The following is a 19795-nucleotide window of genomic DNA, read 5'->3' as shown; positions in this document are numbered from 1 at the left end:
CCGATTGCTGAACCTCAGATTCTGGAGAACTGATATAGATCAGAGGGGTTCTTTGAGCCATCCCACATCAGTGTCGTGGACTTGGCTTTAACAAGCAGATTATGAAGAATAGGAACCTCAGAGAGCCTCAGGGGAAGGAGACCCAGGGCAGATCCAGTATACCTCTGAGACCACAGACATCTTTGGGAGATGGTGGTTGATCTGAACAAGGAGACCTCTGACTGTTGTTGACATTTGACCTTCACAAAACTTTCAGCCGTTTGTTGGCAGGTATATCTATTGTGGAGATTATCACAGTGTAGATAAGTGGAATTACTGGAATTCTTAGCTAACGATATCTATAACATGAGTTAGCATGGGATTTGTTAGCATGTGGTTAAAGTGTGTGTGGATGATATAGATGTTAGGCATGTAAAGCTATAGCTTTGTAATTCTATATATCCCATTAGACCTCGAAACACGTGATCTTCAAGAACAAACTAAAGGACAAAACTTAGAGGAGAAAGCTCTGCACTATCTTTCTGCCCGACGAAGGAGATGTTGATGTCCCAACATGTGACAACAAAACACCCACTTAAACTCTTTTTTTGGAAGTTGTTTCACACTTATTTTTAAATCTTAATAAACCAATGTGATCCTAGAAACAAATTAATTCCAAACTAATGCAACATATTTGGTTCAAATGGCCTCGATAAAGTTAAGCTGGTGTTCATTCCCTTATCCTGGTCTAATGAGATGTTTGAGGAGAAACTGTTTACTGGGCCAAAGGTGAGTCACAAGAAAGTAACGCCTGGGAACATCCTGCACTGAGCGGTTCTGGAATAAGAGTTTGCTGTGGGATTTATAAATATGTACTTACCCAAGTCCTGAGTGTGTGCCCGCTCCTGGCCTTCCAGATACAGCAGACTGAATCCTTCCCACAGGGTGTTCATGTTGCCTGGACACCTGGGAGTGTTTGCACTTTGACTGTGCATCACCAACAAGCCCAAGTTCAGTTCTTTGGTTGGTCCGTGAGAACCCTTTTCACCTTCTGGACCACGGTTACCTACGACCCAAAGACCATAACAGTAAGTGATGTTACAAACGCCCGTGTCCACACTTTGGCTTTTGCTTAGTTGAGCCTATCTAGAAGCTACAACAGCTCTGTGGTGTTGTTGGCAGTCAAAGCAGATTTGAGCTGGTCTTGTTGGTTATGACAGTCCCAGTCCGAGTAGGTTCTCAGTCATCCAGGTGATGGCAGTTTAAGGAGCTTGGAAAGAAAGCGACTGGCCTTCTTTAACACAGCCCCAGTTCCTGAATCATGTTGTTCTTGGTTTTAGACCAGCAAAGGTTCCTTAAACTGCTTCAGTAGAAATGTGGTAAAAGTCAGACAGGGAGAGGTCTCACCTTTCTGTCCCACTACTCCACTCTCTCCTGGCAGGCCTGGCTCTCCTTTGTCTCCTTTTAGACCAGGGGCTCCATCGCAGCCTTTACATCCCTGAGGTCCATAATCTCCCTTATCACCTGAAACAGGTCATCAAGCATCACAACAGTCAGCTACACTGACATTAGATCTGATGTTAATTTGACATCAGAAGGTTTTATTTTGAAACCTCACCTCCAGGAAGCTAGTCTTTATAATGATTACTTTTTGGGATGACTACAGTCAAATCTAACAATCAGAGGTTTTTGTAAGATAAGATTCTGATATGATTATGAGAGTTCTGCCCTTTCTCACCTTTAGGACCACATGGGCCTTGTTCTCCATTCAGGCCAGGATGTCCAAATTGACCAGTTGAGCCAGTTTCTCCAGGAGGACCCTTTGGAGGTGATATGAGTTCAGGATCTAAGGTGTCACCCTTTTCCCCTTTTGGTCCATGATCTCCAGGAGATCCAGGAAGTCCTGGAGATCCACAGTGACCAGGAACACCCTTACAACCTCGAGGGCCAGGTATTCCCAACAAACCACTATCGCCTCTCATACCTGATCACACAAATTCACAGACGTGTTATCTAAGTGAGCATGACATAAAAAATACACAACAGCTCTGTAGTACCCAGTGTGTTTCCATCCAAAAGTTTCTATCTGTTGACATTCAGTTTTTTCAGCCCTCAGAATTACCACAATGACCCTTTACCTTCATGTGGGGAGCACAAAAACCGAGCTATGCATTAATCTCTGTGTAATGACACCTTTTCACTCAGAGCTGCACGTGGATGTTTAAGCCACTGTTGTCTGTTCAGTCTTTCAAGTTCTTTCGTAATATGATGCTGTGTTTTGGATTTCAGTTTAAACTTGTAGCTTGACCGCGGGCCACGATTTTTTAGGGATGTCATCACTTCTGGTAAGAAATCCATTTTAAAATTATTTTATTTTATTTTAGTTTAAAGGACCATTACCTTAAAATTATGTTTGTCTCAAACACAAGAACTATTCTAAATAACAACAGTTGTGTTGTAAACATTCAAATAACGGTAACAGTATAACTGCCTTCTTTGTCATGGTCCTGGGTGCTTTGGCCCACCTTTTGGGCTTAATGTTTTTTGAGTTATAATGTGTTAGTTGTCTGTTATTTAGTATCAAGTTTATCTTTGTATTTGTTATTATGTTTAGTTAGATTTGAGTCCATGTTGACTGGTCGAGGTGTCTCGTCTCCTTCCTGTTTACATGTTTCCCTCCCTGTGGTTGGTTCCATGTCTCCCGTGTCTGCATGCTTGTATGTTTCTCCAGCCTGTCATGTCTAGCTCGTGTTGCCACAGTCTACATCTCACTATGTTTCCTGTTTTATTTTGACAGTCCGCGTTCCATGTTCAGTGTGTTTATTTTTGCTTCCCCTGTGTCGTCCTGTTCATTTGTGTCAGCTGTGTTTCCCATGCGTTTCCACTTCCCTTGTTACTCATCTGTGTATTTAAGTCCTCTGTCTCCATCTGTTCACTGTTGAGTTCTCTGTTTCACGTTCATGGTTCGTGTCGTCAGCACTTTCAGGTTTCATTTTTTAGTTTTTCCCAGTTTAGGTTTTGTTAGTTCTTGTTCTGTTAATGTTGTTGCTTATTTTCTTTATTGTGGCAGTTTCATCGGCCACGTCCTGTGCGTTCTGCTTTTGTGTTCACATCCCACCGGCTACCCGGCCGTAACATTCTTGGCCAAACACGATGAAGTTAGAAAGCTACATTCAGAGTTTAGGTCCTTTTCTTGGTTCTTTGTTGTAGTTTTTAAGCACAAACTGAAAAAGAGGATAAAATGCATCCACTGGTGGTTTTCTCAGCATCACAGTGTTTTAAAGTTTGAATAAAGTCTGAATTTATCATTTCAGCAGAAATGCAACACTCAGAATTTTGTTGTTGAAGGACTGACAAAAGATGACTTACAGCTCCACACCAACGAGTAGAAATGCTATGATCTCCACAAACAGTTATCAGTTGTCCCTTTGTAACCCAACCATCATCTGTCATCTAATGAAGATCACTTTTAGTTGTTTTTTTCAGTAATAGGGTCAATCAAGATATTCACTTAATAATATACCAGCTAATGTATTCCCACACCGCACACGTTCATGTAACCCACAACTGAGATCTGTCAGGTTGTCAAGTGAATTGTGACCAACAGAATAAGTGTCAGCATCATTTTTGTTGTGTTGTTTTTGTTGGACTCTAACCTTTCTGTCCTGGGTATCCAGTGCAACCTTGTGTTCCTATATGTCCTGGGCATCCTCTTGGTCCCTTTGGCCCTTGGCATCCCACGTTACCATTGTCCCCAATATCCCCACGAATTGGAGGGTTTTGACCAGGATCCCCGATCTCACCAAGACTCCCTGAAACATCAGTCCCGTGTCAGAGGTCATCCAGCATGATCTGTCACTTAAATTTAAATAAAACTGAATATTAACTAGGGCTAAGAAGCATTTTAGCCACTGAATGAGTATAATTTCATAAACTAGAAGATGTTACCTTTCAAATCTCTTACATGCATTTAGGCCGTATAAATCTTCTGTTACAAAATGCCAAAAACATGAAAATTGCTGGATAATCGTGAACCTTTCTATAACCTATTAAGAAATGTTTAGGTTATAATGACATGGCTGATTTTAAAAAGTTAGTCTCAAGTCTGACCTGGCTCTCCATCTTGGCCTGGACAGCCAGGATCTCCACAGGGCCCTTTGATAGGAGTTTTGCAGTCTGGTCCAAGTTTACCTGGAGGTCCACATTTACCTGGAGGCCCTACAATAGCACAGAGAGGCGTATAACTGACCAAGAATAAAGGATAAGGTAGGATTTTTAGATTTACATATTCAGCAATTCAGCAAGAGATCATCATATTGGTACAGACCTTTGGTTCCGACGGGGCCTTTGTATCCTGGTGGTCCAGGTTGAGATGTGCCGCAAAGACCTTGATGCCCTGGAGGACCTTTATCTCCTGGTGGACCCAAGGAACCTTCAACACCTGGAAAGCCCCGACCTGAAAAAACAGACCAAATGAAAATGTGTTATAGAATTTATAGAAAGTAATTTTAAGATCTATGAGGAGAATTAATGTCTCATAATCATTAGTAAGTTCACAATAACAACAGCTATATTCTGCTCTGCAGGTGGACCTTTGGTCAAGATCTCTAAAACAAAATCTGTACCTTTCTGAACTAAACCCAGTCAGAATTTTGAACCCCAACTCTGCCAGGATAAGTTAATTTTTTTACACAACTTTATAGATTTAATCTAATAATATACCAGACGACATTACAACAACACGAACATGCAGAACTTTTCTTAGTGTTCTTAGAAATGTGAAGCGAGAGGCTCCAGTGGCCATCATTGATCCAGAGCCCAGAGCAGGAAACACTGAAGGAAACCTGAAACTGTTGGCTAAGAATAAACAGATTTGGTGAAATTATAATTCACATTGACAGCAGCGACACCTGGTTGCCTGAACCAGAACTTACCAACAATAATATGTAATCGTATGTAACTTTGCCAAAACAATGTAGTTTTCTCTGGCCCCCTCCCCAATCAGACCAGGAGTGACATGTTTAGCTGCATGTTCTCCTTAAATTGCTGGCTGTCTGAGTGGTGTCCCAGAAACGATGTGGGCTTCATAGATAATTGGCAAACCTTCTGGAGGAAACCTGGTCTTGTTAGGAGAGACGGCATCCATCCCACTTTGGATGGAGCAGCTCTCATTTCTAGAAATATGGACAAATTTATTAAACCCTGCAAAATATGACCATCCAGAGTTGGGACCAGGAAGCAGAGTTGCAGTCTTACACGCCTCTCTGCAGCTTCTCTCCTCCTGCTACCCCCCCAAAAACCCATCTCCATAGAGACTGTGTCAGCTCCCAAACAGACAAAAAACAAACTAAAAACCAGCAACAAACAACTTAAACCTAAACAATCACAAAGAAAGAACAATACAGTATCCACATCTGAACCAAAGAGTAACACAGTGAAAATATTAAACATTAGGTCTCTCTTTTCTAAATCCGTATCAGAAAACTATTTAATAATTGATCAAGATATTGATTTAGAAGAGCTAGCAGAGAACTGGTTACTACGGGAGGAAAATGTTACTTTAAATGAGAATAATAATAATAATAATAATAATGAGAATAATAACTGTTAAAATGCTCAACGGACCTGCCCAAGAGGAGAAGTGGCAGCAATCTTGCTCTCCAGTTTATTAACCTCCTAGTACCTGGCATCCACATATGTGGACATCACACGCAGGGTTGACTCTTAGCCTTGGTTACCCTAGCTGGAGACCAGTTTTATCCTTTGTTATCTATCATTCACCTGGGCCTTACTCAGAGTTTCTGTTGAATGCGACGCTCAGCTCAGGTAAAATAAATATTGTGGGTGATTTTAACACCCATGTAAATGTTGAAAACGACCACCTCAACAACATTTTTTATTCAGCTTGACCCAGCTGTCTTTGAATGGATCTCTAATTATAGGCTGATCTGTGATCATCTGCAGAGGAATGCTTTCATTTATGGGGGTGGGGGGTATGGGGACCATTTTAGGGAAAAAACAAAGTAATGTCACATACTGCATTATTGCATTGTAAAGAAAAATGTTCTGTGTAAAATGTTAATATATTACTTTGTTGGAGTATGAAACACACCAGTTAGTTAAATTGCAGGATTGTCTGGATTCTTCCTCTGGATGGCATTACCTTGGCCTCCAGTAACACTGTGAGGAACCTTGGAGTCATTTTTGACCAGGACATGTCCTTCAATGCACATATTAAACAAATATGTAAGACTGCGTTCTTCCATTTGCGCAACATCTCTAAAGTTAGAAATATCCTGTCTCAGAGTGACGCTGAAAAACTAGTTCATGCATTTATTACTTCCAGGCTGGACGACTGTAATTCATTATTATCAGGATGTCCAAAAAACTCGCTGAAAAGCCTTCAGCTAATCCAAAATGCTGCAGCAAGAGTCCTGACAGGGACTAGAAAGAGAGAGCAGATTTCTCCTGTTTTGGCTTCCTGTTAAATCCAGAATTCAAAATCCTGCTCCTCACATACAAGGTCTTAAATAATCAGGCCCCATCTTATCTTAATGACCTTGTAGCACCATATCACCCTATTAGAGCACTTCGCTCTCGCTCTGCAGGCCTACTTGTTGTTCCTAGAGTATTTAAAAGTAGAATGGGAGGCAGAGCCTTCAGTTTTCAGGCCCCTCTTCTGTGGAACCAGCTTCCAGTTTGGATTCAGGAGACAGACACTATCTCTACTTTCAAGATTAGGCTTCAAACTTTCCTTTTTGCTAAAGCATATAGTTAGGGCTGGACCAGGTGACCCTGAATCCTCCCTTAGTTATGCTGCAATAGACGTAGGCTGCCGGGGGATTCCCATGATGCATTGAGTTTTTCCTTTCCAGTCACCTTTCTCACTCACTATGTATTAACAGACCTCTCTGCATTGAATCATATCTGTTATTAACCTCTGTCTCTCTTCCACAGCATGTCTTTATCCTGTCTTCCTTCTCGCACCTGAGCCTGGTTCTGCTGGAGGTTTCTTCCTGTTAAAAGGGAGTTTTTCCTTCCCACTGTTGCCAAAGTGCTGCTCATAGGGGGTCATATGATTGTTGGGTTTTTCTCTGTATGTGTTATTGTAGGGTCGACATTACTACCTTAATATAAAGACCTTGAGGCGACTGTTGTTGTGATTTGGCGCTATATAAATAAAATTGAATTGGTGTGTGTGTGTGTGTGTGTGTGTGTGTGTGTGTGTGTGTGTGTGTGTGTGTGTGTGTGTGTGTGTATACCTCTGGTCCCAGTGGCCCCCTTCTCTCCTTTCAGTCCGTCCAGTCCATGAAGTCCCAGCGGTCCAGGAGGACCTGGCACAACAAAACCAAACCATCTCACACACTGTTTCTGCAGATCTGAGGGACCCACAATGTCTGTGGATATTTCTTTTTGTTTCCTCTTTTTTTGCTACAGTCAGCACTAGAGATGGACCGATCTGATATTACGTATCGGTGTCGGTCCGATACTGACCTAAATTACTGGATCGGATATCGGAGAAAAATAAAAAATGTAATCCGATCCATTAAATATCACGAAAGCACCTCACAAAACTTGCCACACGCCGTAACTCACCTCAGAACGTTAGCACGTCGGAGCAGTATGCATCACGTGATAGAGCGGCTGTGGCATGCCAGACCTGTCGGTGGTCTGGATAGCATTTGGAGCTTCGCTAGCAACCTGGCATTTCATCTCCGACAAAGGTATCCCGAGAGAAGTAAAGCAAGTGTGTAAGTCCATCTCTGAATGTTTGTAAAGCATTCCTGCGTTAAGCTTAACGAGCGATATATGGAGCGACTGCCTCTTCTCGCTGCTACTTCAATCATGAAACTGCTTAACGATCAGCTGATCGGCTTTTCTGTCGCGAGTCCGTGTCTCTAGTTTGCTTTTGGCCCACTTTGCACCAGAAAGAGGAAACCAGCGGCTGAACAACAGCAGCACGTTTAAGCTTGATCAGCTGTTGTTAGAATTTATTTAATATTACTTTCTACTCGAGGATCTTTTTCTACGTAGCTGACGCTGGTAACTGTGCAGGGGCGGATCTAGCAAAGTTTAGCCAGGGGGGCCGATAGGGCATTAACAGGGAAAAGGGGGCACAAAGACATACTTTTCTTTCTTATTCTCATTTAAAATGTCAAGCTTTTAATAAATAATTATCTGACACCCAAAGTTTTAATTTGATGCAAAATGAATAGAAGTCAATTACTGTATATAGTAACTATTAAGTCTAATATATATACCCTAGTAAGCTATAGTACTTTTTCCTTTGGGAAGGTACCATCTGTGCAGTCTGCAATTTGAAGAAAGATGTTGAATCTATTTAATATTTCTTGAAAAATAATTGATTTCTGTGCATTTTTTTTTCCACACTGCATCAAATTAAGGTTGATTACGTCGATTAAGCATCATGAGGTGGAGCGTGAGGGGTGGTTCCCTATTTTTTATTTATTTATTTTTGTTGTTGCTGGGAGTTGGAACCCTATTAGTTAGGTTGCTTAATATTTACGCTAAGTACTCTTTAAAATACCAGAATAGGGAGGATGGTGTAGGTTTAAGTTTATTAGATTGATCAGTATTGCTGAACTATGAAATATTTTTTTTGTATACAGGTATAACAGAATAGCTTTAGTGTAGTTGTTGTTTTAAACTTGAGTATGAACTTATACAAAATGCAGCAAGATATTTAAAAAACAGTTTTGTTGATTAAAAAACACTATATCGGATTCATATCGGTATCGGCAGATATCCAAATTTATGATATCGGTATCGGTATCGGACATAAAAAAGTGGTATCGTGCCATCTCTAGTCAGTACAATTCGTGCAAAACTCTCTAAAATGCTGTATCTAAATTCATTGTTCTTGTGTTTTTAAAATACCTGTAGCACATTTAGAAACAAAAATGTTCTTTCTTTGCTGTTAGAAAAAGCCCGCCTAACAACCTACAGAGCCTCGTGAAACTAGCCTGATACTTATTTTTCTGCTGCAGAGGAACAGCTCGTTGGAGTTTCTATAGTGAAGAGCTGAAGGTGGCTGGAGTTTGGTGACTTCATGCTCCACATGCCTTAACCTCCTAGGACCTGGCGTCCACATATGTGGACATCACACTTTGGCTTATTTACACCAAAATATTCAATTTTGGTGTAAATAAGTTCAGATCTAACAGCTGAACACACCCGTGGTCTTTCTACAATAGACATCAAATATTGTCCCACATCTGTAGCAGAAGGTCCCATGATGGTGGCTTGCAGGTTGTTTTGCTTTCACTCTTCTGTCCAGTTCATCCCAAACCAGCTCGATAAAACAGCCCCAGACCGTCACTCTTCCTCCTCCATGCTCCATGCTACACACTGGTACCATCCTTTCACCTACTCGACAGCGTACAAAGATCCTGCGTGATGAACCAAAGATTTCATATTTGATTCATCAGTCCATAAAACCTTCTTCCAGCCTTCAGTAGTCTAATCGTGGCCCAGACAGCCTCTTTGTCTCATTCTGACGTCTGGCTTTCTTTCTGGAGCTCGTCCCGTCAAACCTGCAGCTCGAAGTCTTCTCTTCACAGCTGAAACTGAGACTTGCTCACTACGACCACTATTTAGCTTCTTGAAGCTGTTGTCCTGTGAGCCGCCGTCACACAGCTGTTAACTCTCAGAAACGTGTGTCTGATTCATTCGTGTCTGTGGGTCTGCAGACCTCTTCCTGTCAGTTTGTTTCTGAGCCTTTGATGCTGAAGGAAACTGGACTCGCTGACACCTTGACTTTCTTTGCAGTCTCTCTGTAGGACAGACCTGCATTTCTATGATGGTCTGTCTCTCTTGTTAATTTCCTTTTTCTCACCGTTTTTGTAGCATCACACTACTTTCTGCAGTACAGTACTGTTCAGCTGATGCTGACGAGTGAATGCTACCACAGTGTGTCCAGCACTGCTTTATGCAGACAGAGGGGGCTGTAGCTGGAGTTAGTTGGTAGCATCAGCTTTCAAGACTTGATCAACCTCCATAATTCTGAAATGTACATCATTTTTCAGCTTTGGGTAACCTTCGTTTTTTTTTAACCTCTGGCAGTTCACCACTTTTCCCTTCGTACCATTTCAAGCTAAAGCTAAAGCTGAAGAAAGACTTGATTTACAGCTGAAATTTGATCTGAACAGTCTCTATCTCGACCTCTGAAGCGCCGAATCAGCAACCTGACGCATGTTAAAAAAACTAAAGGCTCCAGATTAACCGTCCTTTAATCCTCGTTACTTGAAATTGTAAAGTAACTGACTTTAAAGTAGGTTCTAACCTTTGAGTCCTCGGTAGCCTTCGTGTCCTGGAGGACCATCACCCCCACTTTTACCTTCAATACCTGGAGTACCTGGTTGACCCCTGGGACCTGGGGGCCCAATCACACCTGACAGAGAAAACAGTTTTAATAAGGTCATGGATAACCAATGAGTTATACACTCTTTATCACTGAAAATACATCTATGTACCTCCAGGACCGATGTTTCCATGGTGTCCTTTCTCTCCTTTGGATCCTTTCTCTCCTGGAGCCCCAGTAAAACCCAACCCTCCCGGATCTCCAGGAGATCCAGGAGGTCCTGAGAGGAAGAGAAACAGGAATTAACACCTGATTCATTCTCCTGTTTTTTCCTTACTCTGGTTACTTTTAACTCAAACATCAAACTTCACGCTGCACAGCCAGAAACAGATCATCACCTAGGTGCCCCTTGTCTCCACGAGGCCCCCTTTCTCCATTTGGACCAGGGCAACCAACAGACTCCCCTTTATTACCTGAAACACAAGCACACTCTTCACTACAGCCTGCACAACAAAGGAACACATGAAAAACATTACCATGACTGGGTGACCTTGTACCTTTGGGACCTTTACATCCTGGGGGACCAGGCTCACCAGGTTTCCCTGAGCATCCTTTGTCACCCTGCAATCGCAAAATTAACAGATCAATATTTCCTGCAACTCTTTCTGAACATTTTTTGAGCAAATCAAAGTCTTAAACTGAAAAGCTTACTGTGCACCACTTCAAGGACCACTTCAAGGCAAAGAGTGCTCTTTTTGCTAATTTCCCAAGTATTTATTGTAAACTAAATGGCCTTTTCAGTCATTTGCTACCCCAAACAATAGAGTTTAACTATAAAGTTATTTGCTGGAATGTTAGCAGTAATGTAGGCACTGTACTGGACCACAGGAGGAGAACCGAGGCCTGAGGTAAAGCTTTTGATTTACCAGATTTATCTTCACCTATGATTGTGAGCAGCTCAGAAACATAAATACGTAAACATAAAAAATCATTTAAAAACAGTTTCCTCCTGGCTGGGCTTGAATATCCTGAGTCGCAGCTGAGAGCATCCAAACATTCTGATTCTTTCATACAGAAGAAAAAGTTGCTGTAGTTGACTTTTTATCCATGTTATTATCCTCTTAGGTGACCCTGGTTGGCCCAGATGGCAGCATGGCTTGGGCCCTAAATCATCAATGTATACGAGAAACATCTGGATATCTGGTTCTTTAATAAAAAGGCGAAGGTACAAACAGCCTAAGGATGTTAACCATGACTCCCGAGGTGCAAGTACACAGCAAGTCTGATGAATGACTACAAAATGCTTTCACATGCACCACAAATGGCGATCGAGATAAAGGGCAGCTTCTGCAACTTTCTTCATCAAGCTTTTAATTTGGGTCAGTCGAGTGATGTCTTCAGCTGCCTTACTGGATCTCCAACGCTTCCGGGAAAGCCACAGTATCCTTCAAACCCCTTCAGTCCCGGGAGTCCCGCAGGCCCCTGTTTGCCACAGGGTCCAGGGGGCCCGGGGGGTCCTACAATGCCCGGGGGTCCGTCGCACCCTGGATGCCCTGGCTTGCCTGCTGCTCCCTGCATACCTTTGCTTCCTGTAGTGAAAAAAAATGTTGGAAATCAGAAAGTTCAGTGCGGACAAAGTCGATCTGTCACACAGAACCTCCAAAGCATCGTGGGAAATGAAGATTCCACGCTCTTTATTGAGATAAGTAAAGAATTAACCGATACCCAACGTGTTTTGGTTTCTGTCCATAATTTCCTCCTTCATAACAACTGCACTAAGAGTTCTTTATTAACTGGACCTCTGGACTGTTTGAGCTGACGGAGCCTTTTGGGGGATTTTTTTAAATCCAATTATCCGACCAATAATATGGCTGTTGTGCACTTAATTGTACTAACCGACCATCCAAGAAGTCTGAGCTCCAGTTTTGGTGAGTGGCATCTATGTCTAACTCTAAGTCTTTCAGGTGACCTTCCACTTTCTGATCAATTAGTGCTTAATCCAGGCCACGATACTGCCGCTTGGCAACAAAGTATCATTCTGACCTCGAGGTCCAGTAAATCCAACAGTGGAGGGATGTCCTGGGTCTCCTGTCTTTCCTTTAATGCGGATGTAGTTGGTTGGTCCTGGAGGGCCTGTTGGACCTTGAAAGCCTGCAGGGGACACGCGGGAAATGTTTTAAAAAGGTGAGCTCGAATTAGCTGGATCGTCAACATCCATGTTTCCTCATAAATGACAGGAAGTCTCACTTAATGCATGTTTACAGTAATAGCAGTAATCTTTAGGAACACAGTAACACTGCTGTGGTAGAATTGTGGCAATTGGTTGTAATGTTACTGTAAAGATATGTGGTAATGGTACTGCAGTAGCATTGTAGTGTATCACTCTGTATCAGTCTACCCTTCTGTCCTTTTGGCCCTTCGATTCCTTGACCACCATCTCGTCCGTTGAACCCTCTCTCTCCAGTCATGCCTGGATCTCCGGGGACACCAGGCTCTCCAGGGTTCCCAGGCACCCCCTCCCAGCCCCGGGGTCCAGTCAGACCTTAAACATGTCAAAATTTGTCTCGTGATCATGTTTTATTCAATAAGACTTGGAACTAGAGCCTGAGGCCATAAGCATAATATTTAGTGAGGTCATAGATCAAATGAGCAGGATCTTTACGATCTTTTTAAACCTGTGATGAAATTGTACATGTATAAAACAAGTGTCTTAATCAGTCTGTGGTTAGGATATATGTACGACTCACCTTTTGGACCACCAGTGCCCTGAAGTCCCGAGCTTCCATTGAGTCCAGGGGGGCCCTGACAACCAGGCTTTCCACGGACACCTGGAAGTCCTGATGCACCCACAGAGCCTTTGCGGCCAATTCCTTCAGAACCAACGCTGCCGATCTCCCCTTTATCCCCAAAAATACCTGAAAGTGATGACATCATAGTCAGAACTTACTGGAACTACTGTGATAAAAAACATTTGTCAAAGATAAAAAGCAAAATAACCAAAGAAACTAAAGTTAAGTGAAACCTAATAACATTAAAAGCTGCCGGGTGAATAAAGTGAGCTTGTTTACCTTGGGCTCCAATAGATCCCGGAAAGCCCGACTGGCCCATGGTACCAGGTTTTCCTGGATCACATCGGTTCGATGTGGGTCCTGAGCAGCCAGTTATACCGGGGGCTCCATCATCTCCTTTCTGACCCTTTGCTCCACGACATCCATGGAGACCACCGATGCCTGTACAAAAACAAGAAAAGATTCAAGTGTCCTTTCTTTAACTCAGCATCATCCACCAGTTGTAATTTGGGTTTTGCAAACAGCTGAAGAGTTTATACAAATGGCTGGATGCTAACTGAACCTTAACCAAAATGCACTGGTGAGCTAAAAATGCTGTTATCAAGACTGGTGCTTTTATTCTAAACATGGTAGGGATATGTTTACACGCAGTAAAACCACAGCATAGTTTATCTCGCTATCTTGTACACAGAAAATTGTGATGCAAAACAGAAAATACAAAGTAAATGGACCTCCCAGAGCACGATGTCGTGGATCAGTACAATTAGCCGGAGATGTAAATCACCTGGTAGACCATGTTGGCCGGGGTCGCCAGGCACTCCTTTGGGTCCTTGAGGGCCCCGTGTCCCTGGAAAGCCAATAGAGCCTGGGAGCCCAAAAGCAGAGTCTCCTGTTGGTCCGCTGAGACCTGCAGAGCCTCGAAGTCCCGGAGAGCCTGGTGCACATAAAGTTAAACAGTCTGGAAACAGCTCATAATGGTTTGGGTTTAAAGTCCAAACCTTCTGCCACCACAGAGGTAAGTAACAGAGTAAGGAATTGTAGATTAGGATGCTTATCACAGTCACGACTTAGACTTTACTGGGTGCAACTTAAAACGAGCACTTTTTAAAAGTTAGAAACTAGACAGAAACACGGAGCCAGCAGGGCATCACTGATTTTTACAACTGATTCAATTCTGAATCACAAGTTCTCGATTCAATTAAGTTTTAACTCAGACATAAATATTATTATTAGAAAGATTTATCAGCACACATCCATGTTTCATATCTGTGTATAAACCAAAGCTGACACTGAGACTTCATCAGAGGTGTGAGCATCACAGCAGGTGTAACTGAGGATCCAACAGAGAAACATGAAGCAGGTTTTCCTGTTCTGGCTTTTTATAGCAGAAAACCTTAAAAATATTCTGCAGTCGATCAAAAACTGAAGCAAACCATGAATCAACATGTGAACATGACCTGATGAGGTTTGATTACAGACACAGCTGAGCAGTCATTTGTTTCCATTCGTTCAGTTTGAACAGCAGAGACGAGGCTTTGCTGTCAGAGGCCGACAGCACTGAACACAGCAGCAGACTGGTGGCTAATAAACAGAGAATAATGCAGGAAGCAGAGATTTGATGGTAAACTGGTCTCTGAGTGCTGAGAGAGAGAGAGCTGTGCAGGAAGTACAGCAGCCAAAGTCAGAGGGAGCTCATGAGCATGGTTATCAAACGTGAAGCGCAGTTTGATCTTCTTTTGCCGCTGGTTCAGTCAGTGTTGGTCAGAGTGACGAAACCTGCAGCTTCAGGATCTGTGAGCGGTCGACTCTCAGCGCCGACGGCGTCTGTGGACGATCCACGCTCTGCGTTTACATCTTTGTGCAGAATCCGTTTATCTGCTTCTCTTTTTAGCCGTTTTATCTGTTGTTGAAATCGTTTTGTGAGCTTCAAGATGAGATGCTGCCACTTCTGGCAAAATACATTTATATTTAAAAATCAATTCAGGATTTAATGAATTGATATTTATTCACCTTATTCACACTAAAATCGAGAATTTGAATGGGGAAATCGATCTTTTAAACCCACTCCTACCAGTAAGCCTCTAATTTTCGGCCATTGAAGCTGTTCAAATTATTCTGCTGGTCGTTGCTGCACAGCAGTGAAAACAGAAAGGCTGGAAGAGTTCCTTCTGGTCCGGGCAGATTTCTGAAGGAATTTCTTACATCTCTGTGAATTCGTTTGCTTCCCAGAGTTTTGTAAACTAACCTTGTAGAAGGTACGTAGAAGTTCATCCTAGAGTTAATTGGGAATTTAAGTTGATTGAGGAACCAGGCCCTGTTGAGAATGATGAGGTTTATCTCTTTTCCTGCGGAACAAACTCATTCGGCTTCCAGAATATCCCATGTGGTTCCCAGTGAAAACTGACTATTAACGCTCAGGATACTTTCTGGAGATCCTCCACAGCCAGGCGAACAAAGTTCAAGATCACAGTTGGATGTGAAACAAGCTGCTCCAGAATTCATTGGTATCCAGACCAGCCAGAGCATCAACCAGATCTGGTTTGTGCTGATGCATTGTGGAACTTACCTGGATCTCCATCATAACTGAAGCCTTCAGGTCCTTCATCTCCATAATCTCCAGTGACACCCTGAGGTCCTACAGGAGGAGGAGGGGAAATAATTAAAGGTAACTCTTCTGCTCATGTAACCTACAGGCGAAGATACAGAAGCGGAAGGTTTGCTTGGGTACCTTGTTTCCCAGGTATTCCAGGAAGTCCATCCTTCCCATTGTCTCCTTTAGGTCCATCTGACCCAATGCCACCAGGAAAACCTGGAGAACCCTGGGAACCTGTGTAGCCTGAAAGGTGAGAGAGGTGAGTAGGAAGTACTGTAAACAGGCAAACATAAAGATGTTACAGATCAAATTTACCTGCACTTCCAGGGTCTCCCTTCTCTCCAGGGGCACCTGGTCTTATGGGTCTAAAGGGTGGAGGGTCACCTGGAGGAAGAGGAGGGTTAAGTAGACACCAGTTAGAAGGTTTTGGCTAAAAAAGTTAATGAAAGTGTTCCTATGAACTTCACAAGTACTCAGTGCTGAAGAAAACCCTCAACTCATTTATATTTAATTGTATTTTCAGATTAAGTTTGGTTTTCTCCAAAATATTGAGTTCAGGCCGTCACCGTAAACACCCACAGGTTTCAAGTTGACTCCTTTTTATTTCATTTCTGCCTGTTTGGAAAACCTAAATGGAAAAACAAGAGGGGCGAGAGGCAGGGTACACCCTGGACAGGTCACCAGCCTGACACAGGACAAACACACTTACAGGTAATTTAGATTCACCAGTTAACCTAACCTAACTAACTGCGTGTCGGAGAACCCGGAAAGAACCCACACAGACGCAGGGAGAGCATGCAAAGTCCACACAGACCAGGTCAGAGTCAGGGGGTGGAACCAACACGCCACCGTGCTGCCCTGGAAACACGTTCAATAGAATAATTCAAAAGCAGAAATGTCTGAAACTTCAATCTAGTTTCCTAAATTTGCCTGTATCAAGTGTTTTATTCTAAAACAAAACCAATCTCAAACCCTCAACCAGGGGTGTCCAACTCCAGGCCTCGAGGGCCGGTGTCCTGCAGGTTCTAGATCTCACCCTGCATCAGCACATCTAAATCAAATGATTAGTTCATTTCCAGGCCTCTGGAGAACTTCAAGATATGTTGAGGAGGTCATTTGGCCATTTAAATCAGCTGTGATGGATCAAGGACACATCCTGCCCCACCCCTGCCCTAAACGATGAGTCACAGATGACCAACGGATGTTACGTTATCATCCTGTTTGAGAAACATACTCTACTCAAACCCGGACTTAGACCTTAAAAGGAGTCAGCACTGACAGATGTTAAGAGGACAGGTGTTATAAATGTTCAGGTCAGTCCTATGAAAACAGAACCGTATATATGGATTCAGCTGCAAAACTCTGGTAAAATCCACAGAAAGTGAGAACCAAACGTTTTTCGTAACAACGATTCTTACCTTTAACCCCCTTTAACCCCGGGGGGCCACAGGATCCAGTAGGTCCTGGATCCCCAAGGAGTCCACGTTCTCCCACAGCTCCATCTGCATCTGGTCCTCGGGGACCTGGAGGTCCTAAATATCCCTTTAACCCTGTAGTTCCTCTGAGGCCCCTTTCTCCAGGGAAGCTGAAAAAACTCTCCCCCTAAGAACAGACAAATTGAGGTCAAGAGACAGAACAGCATGACTGATGGCAGGACAACTGCAAAACAGGGACATTCTGATTATCTCACTGTTTGTCATCCACATTTCTCAGCGCTCAACTTTAAGTTATAAACAGATTCTTAAAACTTAAAAACTCCTTTGTCCCACACGCCATCAAACTGTTTAACTCCTCTCTGGAGGGGAGAGGGAGGGGAAACAGGAGGACAAAGGAGGGGGGAACAACTAAGCTGTAGTGCCTCTTCACCTCACTGTACAATACCTTTTGTGCAATACTTTTTGTAAATAGTCAACGGTGCAATAGACTCAATACTTGAAATGTGCAATTCACTTGTATTTTTATTTTTTATTCCTATTTATTCTATTTATCCCCTTTGTATATTTTATTTATATTTGTCTCTGTATTTATATATGTGTGTGTGTGTGTGTGTGTATATATATATATATATATATATATATATATATATATATATATATATATATATATATATATATATATAACAATTCTGTAACTGTAACTTCGGTCGTTGCTGTGCTTTTTGGAAGTCGAATTTCCCAGAGGAACCCACCCGAGGGATTAATAAAGTTCTATCTTATCTTATCTTAGATTCATGGATATAACAGATGTGGTGTCAGTGTGTTTTCTGGCATACAGTTGTGATCATTGTCCCGTTGATGCCCCAGTTTGGTCCAAGCTTCAGCTTCGGGATAGATGGCCTCACATTTGACTCTAGACTACGTTGGTATACAGAGGAGCTCATAGTCCACTTAGTCCACAGGCTTTCTCCTGTAAACTCTTCCAAACAAGCCAAACTTGTTCAGTCTTTTTCCATCTGTGCTGTCATGAACTTTAAAATTGAAAACGAGGCCTGTAGTGTCTCAGAATGTGAGGCAAAGCTCTTAGGTTTCTGTCGTTTCTTTGAGCATCGAATGGTCCGATCTTGGGATGAACTTGCTGGAACATCCATCACTGAGAAAATTGTCTTAATGTTTCCCTCTTGTAAATAATCTTTCTCACTGCAGAATGATGGACTTGTTTGAAAATAGCTGTATAACCTCTCCTAGGTTGGAGCAACAGTTTAGTCTGTAAGATCACTGCTGACGTCTTTCCTTTCTGTTAACGCACACCTGAATGCTTCGGACTAGCTGCTAGAAGATTCTGCTTTTATAACGATGCTCACGATTGGTAAGTATCAGTTAACCGGTGCGTTTGATCAGCAGCACCTGGCTGCCATTTACTTCTCTTAATTCCTATAAAAGCAACAAGGATCCACTTAATTTGTCACAGGACCGCAATCAGGAAACATGTTCTTAAACTGACCATCGGAGGATTCTGATAAACATTCGTTCAAAAGGAAAAGCGGCGCAGACATGATCAGTGAGCTGTAATGTGAACATCATCTCATTACATCTGAAACAGAAACTACTTGCTGAGAAACTCTTTCACATTATTGCTTCTCATATTTCGCTCTTTCCCGTCTTGAACAACATCTTCCAATCCTCATTCCTCCTATCTTCTAACCCGACTGACCTGGAAACCGGGATTTCCAGGGACCCCTGAGGGCCCAGTCTGTCCTCTTCTTCCTGGGAACCCTTGTCTGCCTGCAGGGCCCCGCTGTCCCTTGTTTCCCTTCTCACCTGGAGACAGGAGCAACATTCACAGGAGGTTATGTTGATGTTACTGTCAATAATAAGTGTGCTGGGAGACAGCTGCACAGACTGGGACTCACCTTCGATATCCTCCACTGTTAAATCTCCTTTCTGTCCTTTAAAGCCTTTGATACCCGGCAATCCGGCCCGACCCTGTAAACAAAGCAATCAGTCAAATAAACAGAGCAGTGGTGGCTGCTCAGATGACCTCTGACCTTGTTGATCAGTTGCTTTACCTGCTCACCAGTCTCTCCTGTGTCTCCGGGAACACCGTACTCTCCCCGAGGACCTGTGGGTCCAGAGGATCCTTGGAAGCCTGGAAATCCCAAGTCACCCTTAGGGCCAGGTGCACCTCTTAGTACAAGAGGAAGGCCACAAGAACAGCTGCCACAACTACCTAAAACACAGAAATTAGGGTTCGATCGATCTCTAACCCTTATTGAGCACTTCCAGCAAACATTAGCAAAACGATCTGATTGATTAATAACGTCACTACGACTGGCTGTCCGGGCAACATGGACTCTACTTAAGGCCAACATAGGATGTCTTCGCTATAGACAGTATAACAGACGGACACAGCTGAAGGTGGCGACACCTGTTACTGCAAAAGACTTCCAGTTGTATTGAAGTGTATGGGAAAAGTGCCCTCTGCCCCCTCGCTTTGAAGACGTTAGTACACATTTCCAAACTCACTCTTGAGGTCATTTTGAACAAAACATTAAGTCTGTTTTTATAAATTATGCTCATTCTTAGAATAAGAGAGGAAGGTTATTTAGGAGCATGCTCATTGGTTAATACCTCAGTCACAATTTGTTAGCCACAGCGTGCGGTTTCACAATCAGTC

The 19795-nt window shown here is 42.8% G+C and overlaps 1 protein-coding gene across 1 annotated transcript in view; it reads right to left on the bottom strand.

Annotated features, from left to right (window-relative positions):
- Positions 1-19795, bottom strand: part of col4a4 (collagen, type IV, alpha 4) — a 60835-nt gene that overhangs the window by 8674 nt on the left and 32366 nt on the right. Inside the window, exons 22-45 of the mRNA XM_080889666.1 lie at positions 19188-19348; positions 19032-19104; positions 18833-18939; positions 17101-17284; positions 15998-16066; positions 15818-15925; positions 15656-15724; positions 13874-14023; positions 13369-13530; positions 13048-13215; positions 12699-12842; positions 12344-12451; positions 11711-11889; positions 10858-10921; positions 10699-10773; positions 10473-10580; positions 10283-10390; positions 7242-7313; positions 4307-4435; positions 4090-4197; positions 3636-3791; positions 1718-1963; positions 1387-1503; positions 860-1045 (exon numbers count right to left, since the gene is read on the bottom strand). Of these exons, the coding sequence (XP_080745792.1) occupies positions 860-1045; positions 1387-1503; positions 1718-1963; positions 3636-3791; positions 4090-4197; positions 4307-4435; positions 7242-7313; positions 10283-10390; positions 10473-10580; positions 10699-10773; positions 10858-10921; positions 11711-11889; positions 12344-12451; positions 12699-12842; positions 13048-13215; positions 13369-13530; positions 13874-14023; positions 15656-15724; positions 15818-15925; positions 15998-16066; positions 17101-17284; positions 18833-18939; positions 19032-19104; positions 19188-19348 (3051 nt within the window). The remainder of the gene's footprint in view (positions 1-859; positions 1046-1386; positions 1504-1717; positions 1964-3635; positions 3792-4089; positions 4198-4306; positions 4436-7241; positions 7314-10282; positions 10391-10472; positions 10581-10698; positions 10774-10857; positions 10922-11710; positions 11890-12343; positions 12452-12698; positions 12843-13047; positions 13216-13368; positions 13531-13873; positions 14024-15655; positions 15725-15817; positions 15926-15997; positions 16067-17100; positions 17285-18832; positions 18940-19031; positions 19105-19187; positions 19349-19795) is intronic.

Source organism: Rhamphochromis sp. 'chilingali' (genome assembly GCF_963969265.1).
Source record: "Rhamphochromis sp. 'chilingali' genome assembly, chromosome: 8".
NCBI classification, from domain to species: domain Eukaryota; kingdom Metazoa; phylum Chordata; class Actinopteri; order Cichliformes; family Cichlidae; genus Rhamphochromis; species Rhamphochromis sp. 'chilingali'.
This window is presented reverse-complemented; position numbering and strand designations above follow the sequence as displayed.